The following is a 20421-nucleotide window of genomic DNA, read 5'->3' on the forward strand; positions in this document are numbered from 1 at the left end:
AATATATAGATCTTTGCAACTTATATAATCTCCAGTTTGCTGTAGTCAATATCAAAAGTTTCAAAAAAAAAAAAAAAAATATCATCCTTGGAGTGTACAATTCGTAAACGCTGCATCACTTGCCAAGCTTAAATGCGCTATGGCAAACGATTGTTAATTGTTTAATTAGTACAACAGTTTATAGATTTAACATGCACATAAACAATCATTGCATATCATTGTAATTTCTTCATTGTTTTGTCAAATATGATAATTTATTCTTCCAGTTACTCTCATATCTAAAATGCAATTTTGTTACAATAGAGAATGTTATGCCCAGAATGTATACATTAAAACTTAAAACCTTAATTTAATCATTAAAATAAAATGCCAAGATTGTCTAGAAACAGCAGTTTCAATTGATTGCAAAATATGAAATGCCAAGATATAGATTTCAAAGTAGTTAATCTAAAGCTATTTTATATCATAACATTCCGTCTAATGAATATAGGTAGTGAAATACTAACTTTTAAAAACACATTGTAAATTTCGGCATAATTGTTAACTCTACACTTTAATCAGTATTTTTAAGTGTGTTACATTATATAGAGGAGAAGATGGTAGTATGGGACATAGTATTTTATTCTTCGTGAGAAATCGCAAGTATTAAGAGAAAATGTATTGACTTGAGTGAAGTTCCATTGTCACATATCTGAGCATTATAGAAGAAAAGTTCCATTTTGAAAATCGCAAAATACCACGAGTATACAATAAAGAATTAAACATGCTTCAAAATATTCATCCTGCAGATAGGGGTAGAAATATGGGACAGATCATATATATAAATAAAGCATAAACGTATGAATAGTACTTGTAACCAAACGTTTGCAGTGAACGAAATAAAATACAATGCAACTGCAAATAGCAACTTTATGGAGCTATATTTCGGTGTTTAACTACAGGTGAGGCAGAGAAATGTTTTTCACTCTGCCAGGAGGAAAATGGCTTTCATGAAAGATTGTGAATGGGGGGACATACAACAAAGTGTCATTTGCAAAAATCACATACAAACACATCTTTTTCGCCTGCAGGACATTCCACATGAACCAATCTGCTGCACACAACGCACGAATCTACACTTCGCCAGGATTTGAATTATTGTAATTTTCGCCACGAAACATGCATTCATCATCTGTATTAGGGTGATTCTGAAATTAAGGGGAATTTTCAGTCCCTCTGATTTTTCAGCCTCTAGATATACAATATTAAAGTAACAAAGTTATTATTAAATAAAAAATAATTAGTACTTTGTGTTCCCAGAATTTATTTTAACATTTATTTTATTTTTTTGCTTTTAAAAAAGCGAAAAATATGTGAAATGTAACATCCGTGGTGTGTCCCCACCAACATTTTTCAACATTAACAAAAGAGAAAAACATGTTTTCACTAGAAAATTCGTGAAAAATCCGCACAATTTACTATTGTAAGACAGAAATAATGAAACTACTTAGCAAGAAATTAAATTTTGAGGTCATTTTCATGGCCTATTTAATGCGAAAATATTGTCCCTGGGTTGTGAGGTAACCTCCATGGAGTACTTTTAAAATTACCAGAAACTTTACTAGGAAGCAGCACTATCCAGTCTCTAGATCTGAAAGCGAAGCTTAGAGCAGCCATTTTGTGAGTGATATGTTGATAAGTGTGTGTGCAGTATTGTGTTCGTGAAAAATCTTCACATCTTGTGCAAAATAGGTGCGTACTCTTTGATCTTGTAACCTTCATGTATTTGCTAGTTTTATAATTAAAAATGTTGAAAATGTTTTTTCAATTGATTATTGTTAAAATAGCAGTTTTCCTACTAAAAACGAAGTCATTGCATATATAGTCTTCTAGCTTTGAGTATCAGACTGTCTGAAGTGCACTTTTGTAACCTCCATGGAAGCACCTCCATGGTTTCTATCTAGCATGGGGGCTACACATGATCCATGAAGGTTACCATAATGAGCAGTTCATGATATTATTATAAAAAATAGTTATATATTTGAGTTACTGTAAGCTTCTTATTGAAAGGTTACCTATTAGAGCTACCCAAAGGAAAATTTCTAAAAATTCCATCATGTTTGCTAAACATGCTACTATAATATAATTAACATGTTGTCTTCAATAATATATGATTTGGTTGATGAATAGTGAATTAAAATTTAATCAAATGTCATACATGAGTAAAATTTCGAAATATAACATCTGTACCATTTGTTGTTGCTTATCTCTTTGAACAAAAGCACTAAATATTTGACGTTATTTGTTAGGATGTGCACTTTGTAGAGTCCAAGCTAATAAAAACATGTTTATTGCTGATTAACCTGGATTATTAAAATTATTGATTTACTTTTTTATTTTATAGAGAGAATGGCACCAAGAAAAAAAGAATGCTAGTGAAAAAGAAACAATGGAATCAAATAAAAGCGTTAATTGTAGAGAGAAAAGGCCAAGTAAGGTATCAGAAACAGAAAAGAGAAGAAAAATGAAAAAGAGAATCAGAAAGACGAAGAAGAGAAAGAATAAAAGCAGACCCTGTATTATACGAAGAATTCAAAAGAAAAGAGAGAGATAGATGCAAAGCCAGAACAACAAGCGAAATAATTTTAAAAAAATAGCAGACATGAGTGAACAAGAGAAAAGAGCCCACAAGAAAAAATATGTGAAAAAGTTAGAAGGCATAGAGAAAAGAAGAAACGAAGAAAGGAAGGAAGCAGTAAATAAAATGCTGGAAGAGGCAACTCCTCATGACAGTGATAATGGTGGTAACAATCGAAATGTCGTAAGGAATGATATTGTTGGGCCTAATTTTGACCGGGTAGAAACCAGCCGAAAGAAAAGTGGTAAGAAAATTATAAAAAGAAATAAAACTAACAAAGAGAAAGCAAACTTTGGTAAATGAGCTTCGGAGTCATTTTTCGAGAAGTGGTAGTGCATATCAAAAGTGTTAATATTACAAACTTGGAGAGCGCAACAGCCAAAAATAACGGAGAAAAAGCGTCTTGAACTTTCCGACTCGGCGCATATATCATATGAGAAAAATCCGTTCTCCGGACAGCGGTATATTGTACAAATATACGGTATCTTCTTGCTTACTATAGAAATCAGTACGGAGCATACGTTATCCGTATGCTACATAGGCACTGCCCTTAGATGTTACATCATGCCGTTGCAGGATGTCTGACATCTTCAGTTTTCCGTATATCACATGCATATACTTATGTTACCTTCGTCAGCTATATGTTATATACGTCCATTTGTATGTGAAATCCTGACCACCTACATTGTTTCATACGGAAAGTACGTATAGATGGAACACTTATACAGAAAGTATTATAAAACATGTGTTTTCAGTTATACGTCTGCTGTACGTTAAGTCTAAAAACTACAGGAATTACGCATGTAACCTATCTTTAAGTTCGCCATCTACATTTTTTTTCTCAGTGTGTTTCAACCATAAAGTGTATTCTTTTATGTAACAGCATTTATGAACTGCTACAACTTGTTTTCAGATCTCCGTATTCTTACTCTAACTTAACGATGTTCAGAAGTTTCATTATAGTTGCATGTTAAACGTTCCGTATTTTTCCTTAACTACTGCGCCCAGTATCAAATAAATCTCAACAAACGTTGGGTTATCAAGATGTGTAATCCGCCAGTTACAACGAAAACGATACTAATTTTCTTGGGATATCGATAGAACTTACACAGCGAACTTTTTTGTTATGTTGAAATTATGTACTCGAGAAACATCATCAAACATTACGTGACCTTAAAATGTCTACTAACATTTCCGAATAAAAAATCGAGTTTTTTTACAGAATAGAGGAAGAACTCATAATTGTGTTTCCCTCAAAGCAGAGCCACTGTGGATACTAAAGACATTGTTGCGGAATTGGAACAGCTTTTCTTGGAAAATAGAACATTCCGGTTTACGTTTACTGCAATTTTAGCTGTGTGCACAAATCTATATTAAGCATTCAATTCAAAATATTACATTGCCTTACATTTTACTAGTGAATAAAACTTAAATATATCTTCACTGAGTATGTTTTGTAACCTCCGTGGATATTAATGTAACCACCGTGTTTGTCAAAATAATAAATTACCATTTAAAAAAAATATTTTCTTGACCTCATCCACTGTAATGATTGTATTTGTTTAGCCCTTAGGTGTGTAAAAAATAAATTATACATTATTTCTCCGATTTTTAATTTTAAGATTTTCCCAATGCCAAAATTACCCCTAATTTCAGAATCACCCATTACCTATCCCTGTTTCAGCTTCAATTGGAATTGATAGACTGTATCGTCTCAATACATTGACATATCTGAGTCGTCTGAATCAGATGATTGCTCTGGCTAGATGAATATACTACGGATATTCAGTTTTTGCGTCCTTGTTTCTTTTTCTCGCTTTTTTCTAGCTATACGTTCAAAGAGAGGCGTGGGACCAGGGTCGTAAGGTGTTTTGTTAGACAGTCCACAAACGGAAGGGTCTTGGCTTATCTTCTGTCATGTTGTTTTGTGCTGGCGTTGTGTACGAGGAAGTTGAAGGGAATTCTTGTATGATGAACCTTTTATTACTGCTTATGTTATTACCTTCTGAGCTCTGGTGCTCGGGTACCTAAATCCTAAATCCCTGAAATTATGTGTGGACCGAACTTCCTTTGCTATTTTGTGCTGGTGTGGACATTGGCTGTATATTGTGTTTTGTTGATTAATTTTCTTCATCGACATCACCAATGAAATCTGCTTGTCAAAATACATTGCTATTTAGAAGATAGACCCCTATGCTTCTAAAGCCATTGATTGCTATTTCACCTGTTTATGTCTTGAGGTAAACCCTGCTAAATAGCTCTCCAATATCGTAGGGTGGGAGTGGACGCTGAGTTTCTCATTCTAATTTTCTCACTATAGAAGCTTTTAAGGGGAACAATAAAAGTTTTATCCAGCGGCTGTAATTTGTGACTGGAGTGTGGTGGCAGGCTCACATGATTTTCACATGATTATTGTCACATGATTTTCCTTAGTCATCATTACTATATCAAGATTTCTCGTGTGGGTGAACTGACAGTCCCAAATCAAAAGAACAGGGGATTCAGCAGTATTTTTGTATTTGTCAATGAAATGATGAAACTATCTTGTAAAAAGTCCAGACTGGACCCAGCCAGAAGGGCGACGAACTCCTATAGCACCAGAAAGAGTTGCAACAAATGACTCCAATTAAACTGAGGAAATATCATCATTGGACGAATAAAAGTACCTTCTGCGCTTATGCTAACAATGACTGTCAGAAGGACACGTCTCTCAGCAGCAGTGATAGCACCCATCTGACGCTTTCCTTTCAGCCCAACAATTTTTTGAATCTTACTCTGGGCCACAATCCGGTTTCATCGATGTTAAATATTCGTCTGATGGAAAGGTTGTTAAAAAATATGTTTACATTTACTCTGGTGAAGCTACTTGCTCGAGAATCGGAAATTCCAGTAGGTTTTGTTATGGAAAGCAAATTATGGTAACTATTCATAAAGTGATCAAACCATGCACTCCAACCATTTCATTAGAAAACGGATTTGGAATATTGTTTGCCTCTGCATCCTGGTAAGCAATTCTTCGCAAATTGTTTCCCGTCACACCATAAAATGCTTATCAATTTGTAAAATATGTTGCACCATTTCTTGTTCTACTTCTGGAGGAAGTATGGGCTTTCGTCCCAACTTCATTGAAGATACACTTCCTCTGGACCGACCACACACTGGAATGTGACCAAACAACTTCCTGAAAGTTTTGGCTGGTACGTTATTGGCCACCCTTCGTTCAGACCCGATCTCGCTCCAAGCGACTTCCATCTCTTCCAGCATCTGAATTCTTTCCTTGGTGGTAAACGAATCAACAACGATGAAGAGTTAAAAGAACATGTTACCACATGGTTGAAAACACAGGCGGCAACATTCTATGACGCAGGAATAAATAAACTTATACCTCGCTATGAAAAATGCCTGGAAAATTACTGGAGCTATGTGGAAAAGTAGTGTAAGTGTTATTGATTTTTGTTCAATACATTGTTTTGTGTATCTGTACTCGATTTCTTTTTTATTCTCGAACGGAAGTTACTTTCCGAACGAACTTCGTACACTGAGAAAAATTTACGGGCAAAATGTTTGTAAATTCAAATGAATTTTAGGGCCTTTCACAAGAATGACTTTTCAACATTATTGAGAATGTTAATTGTCCTTGTCCGTTCTACGTATATTTTCTCCTTACTTTTCCAGATAAAAATGATGACGTCATGACTTGTTAAAGATATGACGTCATAGTTAATAACAGTAATAATGCAGCGACACCTTTACCGGTCATGTTGAAACTCAAGTGGAATGGAAAAATCACAAAACAGGAATATTATATTTCCAGCTGTTGCTAGACATTTACCGAGGCAAACATAGAAAAATCACATGAAGGAATGGTATAAACTCCGTCTTTGACTGCATTTAAACCTGTATGTGGAGTCTTAACCTCTGCATATTCCAGTTAAATCTGCATTCACTACTGTTAAAATTCCATTGCGAAAGGATACGAATACATGCTTTGACTGCATTGTTTTCCTTATGCATAGACTTTCGTACCACGGTATAATGAAATGCTTGTAATCAGTCAGGGGCGAAATTAATGAAAGACCCAATCGAATCGAGCAATGTTTTTTTTCTCATCTGCATACAGATTATTTCTCTAAGCACTAGCACCGGAATAAAGCTTGCAGTAAATAGTGCACGCAAATACTAATAGAATGTAGACTCCACTAGATAGGATCAAAATATACTTCTTCCGATTATGCAAATTGTAGACACCCGTTTACAAGCAAGCACGGAACGCCCAGTCTTCCGAGCATATCAGAAATAGCTGTGAGAATTATTGTAAAGTAAAAAAATGTTTCAAATGAAAGTTTTAGATTGAAGTCTAAGCTTTAAAACGAGGTATAAGTTGTCACGGTACGTAAATCCAGAGCTGAGTAATGTAGCTTTGAACGTCATAAGAATATGCTTCAAGCCTCGTAGGAATAAGATCAGAAAATGCCAGTTTTGGTTCGGAGGGACTATTCCCTACCCTCATATTGGGCTTACCATTATTCACCACATATGGACCCGCCGTGTCCCGAACTGGCAACAACCGGCAGCTTTCTTATATTATGAGTTTATTTTAATTTCTATACTTTTAAATAAATTCATAACAAGAACAGCATCACGGACCACCCACCCAATACTATAACCTAAGAATACTGTGTGCAATGTTTTCTAATATTCATTTTAAAATGAAGCCAGATTATTCGTGTAATTGATCTTCAAAATCTTCATTGTATTGAGGCACATTGTTGCATGATAATCCATTACAGCAGCGACAATAATCTCCACGCGCTGCCTTGCAAAAGCATGAAATTATTGCTAGGAGGTCATCAGGAGCAAAAGGTTTCATACTTAGTATCGGTCTTAAGACTCTTCTTTTTCCATCACTTTCTTTGATATATTCATGTTTCCGACCCCAATGAGTAGGATTAAGTTTGTTCCCTAACCACAATTGCACCTGTAAGTACACTCTGAACAGGCTGACGACACGCTTCTGAGGTCGGTGGTAATTCAGCTAAATCAAATTTTGACTTCAAAGAAGCCTTTGCAGTTAGTCTTGTAAATCTGAAATAACGAGCTTCGTTTAAAGTTGAATATTTACTCAGCCCGTACATTGAAAGAACAAAATTTTCTCCATTCTCGACATCGATATCAAAACAAGTGCTTGACGGGTTCTTTCCTCCAACATCTTTTCGAAAGAAAATGGGTCTCTTCTCTGGTGCTAATGCAACTAGCAATATTAAAATGTCCGTATCATTTCCAACAACAATCACTCTGGAAAAGGTATCAAGTTTGTCAATTCCAGTTCTTACAATTTCAGTATCAGCATCTTCTTCAGCTATAACTGCTACTAATCCAACCTTTTTCAACTCTTTACATGTGCATTCAATCAATTTCTTTTTGTTCTTTCTGTTAGAAAGAAAAGGTTCTTTTTATACGACACATTTAGTATTTTCGTCGAACTGTATTTCGCTTGAGGAATATTTCAGTGTCCTCCTTTGGTGTTCCTCGCCTTTCGTAGTCGCCTCTTCTGGATAACCATCGAACACCACCGTACAATTATTTCCATACTTGCACAGTACAAATGAGCAATAGCTCCTAACAGTATCTTCATATGTAGCATCCTTAGGCCATGAAACATAATGAAGAAGGAAACCTCCATCGATAACTATCCCAGCATCTTCTAAGCATGGTTGCTCAACGATTCCTTCTGAAAATGCTTTAACTATAGACGATTTACTTCCATTCTGAAAATAAGTATCATCAAAAATCGATGGAGTACAGAAGATAATTCATATTCCAAATACGTTTTCAGTTTATTGGGGCTGTCACATACACATAAAATTCTATTAAAAAGCTGTTGTGGGTTTATGTTCACTTTTAATGATCGAACCGATACAGACTTATGACTGGCTTGAGTAATTACCATGTCTTTTCTTTTCAATTTTAGCTTTCCAAAACTCTTATCTTTCATTTATTCCATAGCTGCCAAATCCACTTCATAAGCTTTATCACTGTTAACACTATCATTTGACACAAAGCCGGAATGTAAAAACACGAGGTCCCCTGAAAGCTTGGTAAAAGAGTTGTGCTGACTCAGCCAAAATGTAAATTTCTCAATATCCTTGTTATCTCCTTCTTTCCTTGATTACCGCAGTTCAACACGCTGTTCATTAAACTTTAAGGCTGTTCCTGCAAGTTTATCTAAGGCTTCTTGTATCTTTAAACAGTAGGGTGTTCCATGAATCCATTTTGATAAAGTACTATCTGTTATTCCTCTTCCATGCGTCAGACCTCCCACCGCTTTCATTGGACGCATTAGGCATTGTTCTGTTATCATGTCTGTCCAAGTTCCTGACCAATATTTCCGATTCCTGCGAACGGTAAAATAACCTTGTTTAGTAAATAATTCGTATTCTTCTTTTGATAGTTTAGATTCGAGTTTCAACATATGCTGAGCATATAAATGCACGGATTTAGCATAGGGCAAGTGGCCTGCAACATGGAAGTATGGAAGCATGTCTATTACTGTACTCAAGTGCATGTTCCAGTTGCCAGTTCTTTCTGCAAATATAAATTTCAACATAAGATCTATGTACTTAATTAGATTTAACCAAAGCTTTGCTGTTCTGCTAGATTTTTTTATCTCTTCAAAATTTGTTTCAATATTTAAAACAGTTTCTGTAACTTCATCATCCAGGTTAATTTGCTCGAAATCCAGTTCCTTGTCAATAAGCTGCTGACATATGTATTCTAATTTCTTGCAGTCCTCTTCAATCTTTGGATATTCTTCTCTTATTACCGTAATGAGAGAGCTGCAGTTAAACAATAAGCTCTTATTCCTCTAGAATATGCATGCCCACTTAACATGTGATTAACAGTTGCCAAACCATAAACAGTTTCCCATAGATTTTGTAAGCACTTCCTTCCATTATGCGGCCCACTGATCCCATATAAGACATTAAAAGATGAAATCCACCTAACCTAAGAATAACCTTTGATAAGTCACTATTAGGATCTGACCATTCTACGATTTCTGTTGCTTTCAGATACAATGGTTGGTCAAAAGTAGCGATGTAAGATTGATTTCTTTTTCTACATTCATCTGCAGCAAAAGATAAAGCAGAATAGATGGTAGACATATTATTTGGTTTATAAATGGTACTGCCATAACACATGTAGATTCAGAAGAATGCTTGGTGCTGCAAATAATGTTCATAAGCCCATTCCAGCCAGGTTGCTTCTTTATACCTCCCATCCAAATTAAGTTTATCGGGTAAAAAATTGTACATAACTCTTCTATGCTCTTACTAAGATTTCTGAGCTCACTGTACTATTTCGTCAGATTACACCAGCACTGAGGCTTGCTGACCGGTGGAGCACATTTTTGTTATTTTTTTTCGTTATGTGTCAAATAAATACTATCATAATATATCTCGTTTTAAGCCTTAGACTTCGATCTAAAACTTTCATTTGAAACATTCTTTTACTTTACCTCGTAGAAAAAAATAAAAGAGAATTTTTTCCGCCTAAGAACTGTTGTTTTCTCTTTAAGACACAATTGCCACGAAACTATACATTTTTCGAGAAAAATGAAAGACACCTTTTTTTGTAGTTTAACATTAGACAAAGAAAATAAAAAAAAAATTGCGAAGCATTTGCTCCACTGGTTTCGGAGTTATGGATAATTTTCTGAGAGACGGCAAATTCACCTTTAAGGGGGGCTGGGGGCAAAGCACAAGAGGGAGAACCAGGGATTTTTGGGAAATTACATGTCTCATCATAGTCTATTAACAGGAAGAAATTCAGCTCTCCGGGAATTACTTCCGACATCTAGCTTATTTTTACCTTCATTGACTGGGCTATATGTACATTTATTGCGTACTACAGATTTTTCAGAGAAGACATAATGCAGCATGTTGTATTTCCACTTCGCCACATCATAAATTAACATTATAATAGTTTCAAGTCCAAATTTACATAACTTAAGTACAGAATCACGAAAAATTCAACTTTACATGTCTTTACTGTTAAATTTTCTATGAAAATTTTTCTCAGTGTATTTATTGCAACTTATCTATTTGTGTTGCAATAAGTGCTATTAATACTAATAAGGATATTTGTGTTGCAATCCTCCTCTAGAAAAGTTTTTACTCGTGCACAAATTACTGGTGACTTGCCAGAACAACATTTGTCAATAGGTGGCGGGCGATGCATTTTAGGACCTTCCGATAGCCTTCTAAATAGAATAACAGTGCCACCAACAGAATGCGGTAGTATTTCTAGACATACGCACGTGTCCCATTTTTCAACCCCGTCCCATACTACCACCTTTTCCCCTGCCACTATGAGCAAAAGAGTTTAGGGTACTCAGCCTTGTTATTAAGTTAAGTATTCTAATTTTGTCGTAATTCACTTCCAAATCTTACTAACACGGGAAGGTCCCACAAGTTGTCGCTAAAATCTGATTGCCACATAGCACATCTGATAGAGCATCATGTGAAATGAAAATGAGCAAAATTTAAGGTGCTATGGACCAGAAGAATAGGAGCTAGAAGACTTCAAAATTTGAATATCCAAAAGTTATATCATGGAATTATGTATATTTAAAGTAAATATCTTGAAAAGCATTAAAGCAATCAAAACAAAAGCTTAACAACATAATGAGAAGAAAATACCCTATCGAAAACGACAAACAGTGGTGTCGTAGATGAAGCAGTGTTGTCAACTCAGCATAAAATATTTTGTTTGAAGTAGCCCATATACAAATGTGCAGAGATTTAAAATGCACTGTTATCACTAAACATAACAGTGAAGTGTAGTGGTACAGTGTTGGACACTGTTGAAGATATGTGTTCTGAAAATATACAATGGAGAAGTCTGCTATGTGGCAACAGAGGTAATAAAGGAATTCATTAGAAGAAAATGATTGTTTTGTATTATAATTCTGTGACCCCGGTGAATAACTCGCTAAAACAAAATGATATACACGAGGAAAGAAACACGTGCTTTCTAATTCTGTAAACTGGTTCTCCAGATGATCTTATATTTGGAAGATTACTTTCTCGGTTTGACTTTCGTGTTAAGTGACATATTCTTTTACTTTCTCTCCTACATATCATATGATTATGTTTGTACACTGTAATATTAAAATATTCATATTGGAAATATAATTATTTTATTTCTACCTCATTTCGTTTTTAGTCGGCTCGGATAGCAGGGTGGTCTAGAAGGCTTTTCACTTTACATTTCGTTGTTATCTTTCCCTCTCAGTGGTTCGGATCCCATTTTAGACTATAGGTCCATCCTTTATAGCTTCGGAGCTTACACATGACGTTAAAATGACATCACGCAATTTCGTTTTTCAAATGCATCAATATTTTGTGACGCAGCTGACATTTTGCTATGTTATACTATCGGTTTTATGCATTTAAATTCATAGTATGAGACCCAGATTCCTTTATTACCATCTGTTGCTACGTATCAGGCTTCTCCATTGTATATTTTCAGCACGCGTATGTCCAACATTGTGCAACAATGTACTACTACACTTCACTATTATGTTTAGTGATAATAGTGCATTTTAAATCTGTGCACATTTGTATATGATGCTATTTGAAACAAAGTATTTTGATACTGAGTTGGAAACACTGCTTCATCTACGACACCACTGTTCGTGATTTTTGATAGGGTATTTTGTTCTCATTATATTGTGCAACTTTTGTTTTGATTGCTTTAACGGTTTACAAGATATTTACTTTAGACATACATAATTCCATGATATAGCTTTTGGATATTGAAATTTTGAAGCGCCGTAGCTCCTATCCTTCTGGTCCATAGCACCTTAAATTTTGCTCATTTTCATTTCTCACGATGCTCTATCAGATATGCTATATGGCAATCAGATTTTAGCGACAACTTGTGGGACCTTCCCGTGTAAGTTATTTACAATGTTAGACACTAGATTCAACTTCTGGTGTAAATTTATGAGGATTGCCAGCAGCAGTCAGAGCGCTGACAAATTAAAAGACGCGAATCATTATGTTCTTCTCCCTGTTTTTCAACTTGATCCAAAGAAAATGAATTGCAGTCAATACCATTTACCATGCTTTCGCTTACAAGTTCCCTATTTACGAAACAAACAAGTTAATTTTGAATACAAAGTACACAGATTGCTTTCTAAATAACTCTACATCAGACATTGGTAGGCAAATTTATTATCACGTGATCTTTTGCAACTAATTAACTAGAAATTACGAAAAATAATGGTGTTCTTAGAAGATGTGACTTCATTTATGATCTCCTTCCTAAATAAATATGGGGTTTGATTCCCGGCGGGAGCTCATGTGGTTCAGATTGCACGTTAAGCTATAGCTCGATGTTTTATATAGCCTCGCTGCTGAAAGGGATGTTAAACTGAAAATCAAATCAAATATAAATACTAGCATATATACTGTTACCAGAGTAACATATGCACTTGTAGTGGGAAACATGTGAGAGGTTTGGGTTAACAATAGTTAAGCAGCGACTTCAGTGCCGTGTTGTTATAGTGATGTTCTGATAGGACTAACTCCGTACTACCTCAAGACCAGCAAACGGCAGTATGTAGTGAATCAGGATACGGAGATAATATAAAATTGTTAAACTCCCTGATTTCCGCAAAGGATAAATTGTGAATAGTCGGTCAGATGGAGCAAGCGTGATGAAAGTGACAGGCAAGTTTGCTAAATGTGACGCGACGGGTAGTGTCTAAAATGATGACGGCCACACGGCAAGACCACATAGACGAAGAGTAACAGTGGTCGGAAGAAAACTGTTTAGTTCAGTTGATTTTGAGTTTAACGTACCTTTCAGCAGCGAGGCTATATGAGACGTGGACCTACTGATTAACATGGAATCCGAACCACATGATCTCCCACTGGGAATCGAGCCCGGGACTTCCGCGCCCGGAAGAAAACTGTATGACAAATACTGTCGAGTATTTAAATGGGTTATCACCTTTGTGCAACTGCAGTGGAAGTGAATAAGAAACTCGAGCAGCACTCCCCACAGCCTGTATCGACAATCACAGTCTGACCCGTGTTTCACAACATAGTTATATATGAGATCGTGCTACACAGGTGAAACCACTAATAAAGAACCAAAATGTTTTATGACGATGCAAATCCTCAGGTAAACATGGAGCATAGGCCAGTGATGACTGGAAATGCGTGAATGGTAGGATAAGTCATTGTTCGCCTTATTTTAAACCATGTTTCGTATTTATGTGTAGCGGACACCCGAAGAAGTGTATGATTCGCTGTTTCCGCTCAACCGTGACACATGACGGCGAGTCTGTGATGATGTGGCAGCAACATCCTGATTTTCAGTGGATCCGTTGCTTACGTTTACCGGTTGCTTCACTATCGCCACTGTCAAATGATTATGTTGCCAGTTTAGGGTATCACGTGCATCATCATGCAAAAATTGTTTCTGAGCAGTGATGCTATATTCCAGAATGTTAATACTCCACTCCCATTCAAACAATTTTAGCTAGTGTGGAGTTGTTTAAGGAACATCGCAATGAAATAAACATCTCCCTTGGCCAGCCCATTCTCCGGACCTGGACATAATTCAACATGTGTGATCCATTTTGAAGACACAGATTTCCGCCTCTACCACGGATCTGTGTGCTGTACTGCACGCAAAATGGTGTATTATTTCTCTTGCTACCATTCACAACCTCTCTGGCTCCATTCCATGTCAGGGGCCGCGGTGGCTCAGTGATAGAGCGCTTACCTCTGGTGCTTGAGATCCCGGGTTCGATCCCAGCCCCCGCCAAGTGAACTTTGTGGTGGGCAAACACCGTGAGCGTGGGTTTTCTCGAGGTTCTATCGTTTCCTCCCATTTTCTTCATTCCACCATTCCATTCATTACTCATCATCACCGTCTCCTTTAGCCTAAGCGTGGGACGTAAAACTCAAAGATTTCATTTTCATTTCATTTTTTTCCATTCCACGTCACATCAGATATGTTCTGGATGCGAAAGGTAAACCAAGACAATATTACCTAGCAAGTTGTAATTTTTGTATGTATTTCTATTGATAACAATTTATATATAATAGGCCGTTATGGCTCAATGGTAGAGCGTTCATCTCTGGTGAATGAGTAGTTAGTTCGATCCCAGCTCATTAAAAGTTAACATGTAGTCAGGGCCGGATTTAGCATTTTGCCGCCCCTAGGCCCAATATTTTTTTCCGCCCCCTAGTCTGGTTAAAGTTACTTTCCTAAAAACCTTTATTAAAAAATTATATCAGGCCTATATGTTAATTGCTTAAACACCACTCCACGATGCAATTTTATCATTGCAAGTTTTTTGAGGAATTTACTTGGTTCTGGGCTTAACAAAATATCGTTAATGTATTAACAACTTTACCAACAATTATTTGTTCCAATGAACTTCAAAATCAGAATGCTTTATTAGCCTGATATTTTAAAATCAATTCAAAAAATATGTTAAGTTATGGCTATTTATTTTTATTTCTAGATATTTTTTATTTTTTTCTCTGCGTCATGCGCCCCCTAGGAGCTTGCGCCCATAGGCCCGGGCCTACCGGGCCTATTGGGAAATCCGGCCCTGCATGTAGTGGACAAACACTGTGTTCGTGAGCTTTCTCGGGGTTCTATTCCTCGAACTTTCTTCATTCCACCACTTCATTCATTTCTTATCATTACCGTTTCCTTTAGACTAGCAGGAATAACCATGGGACGTAAAACAAAGATTTCATTTTCAATTTATGTATAGCCTACATTGAGTTTAACAGTCCTATGAAACATATCCTACATATCAATATATATTAACATCAGTTTTGTGAAAGAAATAGATGTCTTCTACGTGCAAATACAACTTACCTTCACATATAGTTTCTGTCAAAACTAAACTGGCGTAAAGGAAAAAAATAGTGACGAGGAGAAAATCTTTCTGAAACAAATAAAAGTTAATTGTTAATCCAATTCTCAAAATAAGGTAGAATACACTCATCTCTTACTAAACTAAAAATGTTGAATACACATTGGATCATTAAGTTACAAACCCGTTGTCTTGCGAATAATTCAGTTCACAAACAAGTTTTGTGAACAATTTTTCCCTCGGTTTACGAACATTATTTTCAGATACGAACGCACACACACCTTTATACCGACAATTCGACGCGCCTAGAAGTGCTTTTGCACGTTTGGCGTAAACATCATCTGTCAGAATTATGTTTTTTTTTTTTTTAAAAAAAAAAAAAATACTTTTTGTTTTTTCTTAATCTTTTGTATTTTTGATCCCTCATACTGTTCTCTTTAATGACCCCATGTGTATGGCCGGGTCATATGTCTTGTGGTGGGTCGGTAACCCTCAGGGGAAGATAGGGATTCGGGAACAGCGTGGAGACACGCTTCACTCTTGTCTATCCTGTGCTAAAAGCTGGCAACGATTATTTAGTTGTCGGTGCAAATCAGGATAACAACCTACCGGCGGAGGTGAGGCTTGCCATCCTCCGAAATGGGCGATTGGCTCGTGCCATTGGATCTGGGATAGTACGTGTAACTCCATCACGTCCTCAGTGGGGTAGGTAGCTTAGGTTGCCGTACCTACCGGCGGGGGTGAGCCTCCGGGTATCGCCCGAAATGGGCAACTAAGCCGTGCCCTTGGGTCCGGGTGATAAGGCTACGTGGTGCCCCAACACGTATGAAAGAGTGGGTAGCTGGTGTGCCCAAGGGTGTGGGCGGATCCAGTGCCCTACCGGGAGGATGATCTAGGTTGTCCTCAAAGAGAGTGCTATGCATTCTCTTGGGTCCGGGATGGGATACTCAGTATCCTAAGGCATACTCGTATCTCAGGAGTGCTGAGGAAGTGGGTCGCTCCTTCGTCCCAGGCTTACACATTCACTGGGTGCAGGGGCACACGACTCTACCAGGGGAGCCGCCGCTCCTAAATGGCCATTGTCTTTAAAGGTAGACAGTCTACATCAGCCATTGGGTCTGGTAATGTACGGTGTACCTCTACCGTAATAAGAGGTAGTTCCGTATTGTTTGAACGGCCCTACCGAGGAAGGGTGTGGATGTCCCTTCTAACGGTGGCCTACACGTGCCATTGGGTTTCGGACAAGTAGCTTTATTACAACGTGTACGTGGTACCTAAACACGTAAAAGATAGGTAGCCCCGTATTGTTTGGGCGGGCCTACCAGGGGAGACACGGCTCCCAAATGACAATGTTTGCCTTGAGCAAACGGTCTACATCAGTCATTGGCTCTGGTAATGTACGGTGTACCTCTACCATAACTAGAGGAAGTCCCGTATTGCTTCGACGACCCTATCGGGGATGGGAGTGTCGGATTCCAGCCTGTGGGGGGACCAATTGGAGGTGGGGGAGGGGCCAATCCCAGGAATCTGGGTAACGGTTCTGATCCTGCTAAAGGGAAGCAACTCTGTCCGGGATGAGATACGGGAGTATCTCGACGTGTGCGTGGTACCTCTACACGACAAGGCGGTTGCCAGTTGAACGATAGAGGTAGGCAGGGCCGGGATTGAACAAACCCCCTCGGGCATTGCCTGGGGCCCCGGATTTGGGTTGGACCCTGCCGGGCTGTGGTCATCCCGTGGAATTCGGTACCATGCGGGAGCTAATCCCAGGAATCTGGGTAACGGTGAGCGTATGGGGGAGATGAGCTTGCCTTGAAACACTCGGGCGCCATGTCTGCAGAGCATGATAGGACTGACTCGCTAGCAGTCTGCCTCAACCAGTAGGTTAACTGGTAGGCACTCAGGACTTCAGTCTGGCCGCGCAGTGGGCGTACCCCACTCCCTCAGAGAATGGGGGTTACATCGCTTCGGCGAATCAGAATTAGGGGACAAATTCTGACGGTGCACTCCATGCACCAGAATTCAATAGCGTATATTGAGGAACTACAGGCGGGGTGCATTACATTATTGCGGAACCGTCCATTAAATACACCGGACGGTCGCGGGTATGCTCTCCATGCATGCAACTAAGCGTGGCATAGTAGACCACTAGCGAACAATGTTCTCTTTAATTTAGTTTTACTTGTTTATCTTTAGAAAGGCTAAAATTATGTTAATGTTATGCTCATTTTATATTCTTCATCACAGAAAAAAAGAATACATACAATAGATCTACTGTGTTTCTGTGGCTGAAACGGATTAATTGTATTTGCATTAATTTCAAAGAGAAAAATAGTTTTGACTTATGAACATTTCGGTTTTACGGAACGGATCAATTTCGTAATCCGTATGCTCATTGTACTGTATGTATAATGTATATTTATAGTGTACCAGGTATTTCACTCTGTCAGATTAGATAATGTACTTGATTAAAAGTGCAGTACTATGTTATAACTTTTTCTTTTGTAGTATAATTGTGTATATTAGCCATGGTATCTGTATTGGCCACATTTAATAGAATAATGCGGGACTATTTGAGTAGTTATAAGAAGAGGTGGCACTAGCAGTGACTACGTAAGTATAACGCTTTATTCGACCAGGCCAGTAAGTTTGCAGAAACCTCTGGGTCAAAAACTGTCATAAGCTGCACACGAAAACATCTTTGTAGCAAGAAAACGGAAGGTTTAGGTCAAGGTGTGTATTCAGAACAGGGTGATATAAAATAAACATCTTAATATATTGTGTATTATGTCGTGATCAATACATACTCGTAAAAGTAGTGAATGATGCGAAGAGTGTGGAACCTAAACAACGTGGTGACTCATGATGAGCACATATAATGAACTACTGTTAGTATTATGGGGCAGAATATAAAGTTGTAAATAGTAGGGCCAAACGGATAAGAAGTCGAGGGACTAATTAGATATCTATGTACTACTTTCGCAAGGAAATATACAACCACATTTCTAGTCATAGTGTATTTAGATATGTTTTGAAAACGAACTTGTTAGTTTTATTGTTCTTTCTAGCAAGTATTTATATATGTTGTGTTAAAAACATCATTATTACACATTTGTATCACTTTTAGGGGTAAAGCAATATCAAGCCATGACAATAATAACAAATAGTTATATTGTAGAGAAGCGTAAATAATCCTGGGTGCCACCTCATCAATTTTTACACGTGTTCATTATTGTTAAAAGCGGGAATATGTTAACTATAAGCAAAATATAGCCACCATATGTAATGGCAAACTCTACAAATTAACAACTTCTGCACGATTCTACAACTTCTGGTATCAAGTAAGAGGTTATAAGAGTTGTTGCAGAATACTTTGTTTCCCCGACATCGTGACTTTTTAAATTGCAAAGTAGTGAGTAAGTGAAAACTTCCAGGTTCAAGTATACAAAGGGTTATCGAAAATAAAGGTGTTTCTTTTCCTATGACAACATAGTTTCTACACGGTTTTGTTCTCTCTCCCTACACGGTTTTGTTTATTTCGTATGTTAATGGTGACAGTGTATTTATTTTTTGTTCTTGGATAAGTTCGGTATCGATCAAATAGATATGGCAGTAACAGTACTTTTGCCAATATAGTTGATGTCGAGACTCTTGTCGCTTATATTAAATATAGAGGTCTGTAAATTTTTGTGTATTAACTTACGACCTCGAACTACATGCACACACAAATTCAGACCTCTACATCAGTTGTTTCCTCTTCCGCTTTATCACCATGTAATTGCCTAACTTCTAATGTATCTCTCCTATCACCTGTTGGTACTTCACCTATTTCTTGGGCATTTATGTCTTCTTCTGAAGGACTAAACCTTTGTACATAATCTAAGAAGACCAGATTTTGATCCATCCTTCTCTTTTGTGACCGAATCAATACCATTAACTTTCTCTAAAATAAAATTTAAAAAATCAAAAATTATCTCTAAAATTCGATTTTTTAAATACTCAACAAATTTTCTCCCCATTTATTGTTTACATCTAAAACATAACTTTTGTATTAATGAGCTTCATACTTAATTATGTAACAATTCTTGGACCAGATATGGGTCAATATATTCGCGAATAATTAATTTTGAACCTTTCTGATGATAAATTCTCATTTGCAATAAATGACAGATGCAGCATTTAATCTAGCAACACGCTGGAGTGATTTTGTATAACACAATGACCAGCGTGATCAAGCCCCACCTGGGCGCCAATTTTATTGTGAAGAGAATGAGATAGGTGGAAGATGCTTCCAAATACCCATCTCACCCTCTCACTACAGGAATGTAAGACATATGTTGAAATGTTGAAAATAATTAATAAAATTTAGACTAGCCAAAATAAAAAAAATAATTTCGTGTCGGTAGAGTCACAAATACAATTAAATCTAGAACTTACATTCCTGCAACAGGGTTCTATTTTTAACGTTACATTGCCCCGTTAGGGACAGTAATGCTGCTTGAAGTTCTGACTTGCGGTCAGATATTATCTTAGTTAAATAATCAAATTCAATGAATAAATCTGGCAGACACAACAAATCCTGAAATGCCTGAAAAGTATAAAAAATTATAATAACGAGTTATTTCGTACTTACCCTGCGGCTAAGTATATTCAATGCAAACTCCCCACACTTATTAGACAATGCACACATATTTATATTTATTTACATATAAATAAACTTGTCTTAAAACTTGTTAAACTACCGCTACACTGTCCGCGTAGTCAGGACACCTTCACCAAAGGCCTGGCTGGCGTATCTCCCGCCCCGCTGCAGCGGCGTTTGACTCTAGTTTGAACTCTTACAGTATGCACACCCTTATGCAGAGATAAAAGTGGATATGAAAAGGTGAGGGGA

At 37.2% G+C, this 20421-nt stretch overlaps 1 protein-coding gene across 1 annotated transcript in view; it reads right to left on the reverse strand.

Annotated features, from left to right (window-relative positions):
- Window positions 1-20421, reverse strand: part of LOC145665247 (venom protease-like) — a 111564-nt gene that overhangs the window by 83983 nt on the left and 7160 nt on the right. Inside the window, exons 2-3 of the mRNA XM_081732539.1 lie at window positions 19270-19470; window positions 15530-15599 (exon numbers count right to left, since the gene is read on the reverse strand). Of these exons, the coding sequence (XP_081588665.1) occupies window positions 15530-15599; window positions 19270-19470 (271 nt within the window). The remainder of the gene's footprint in view (window positions 1-15529; window positions 15600-19269; window positions 19471-20421) is intronic.

Source organism: Thermobia domestica, chromosome 11 (assembly GCF_964235325.1).
Source record: "Thermobia domestica chromosome 11, izTheDome1.hap1.1, whole genome shotgun sequence".
NCBI classification, from domain to species: domain Eukaryota; kingdom Metazoa; phylum Arthropoda; class Insecta; order Zygentoma; family Lepismatidae; genus Thermobia; species Thermobia domestica.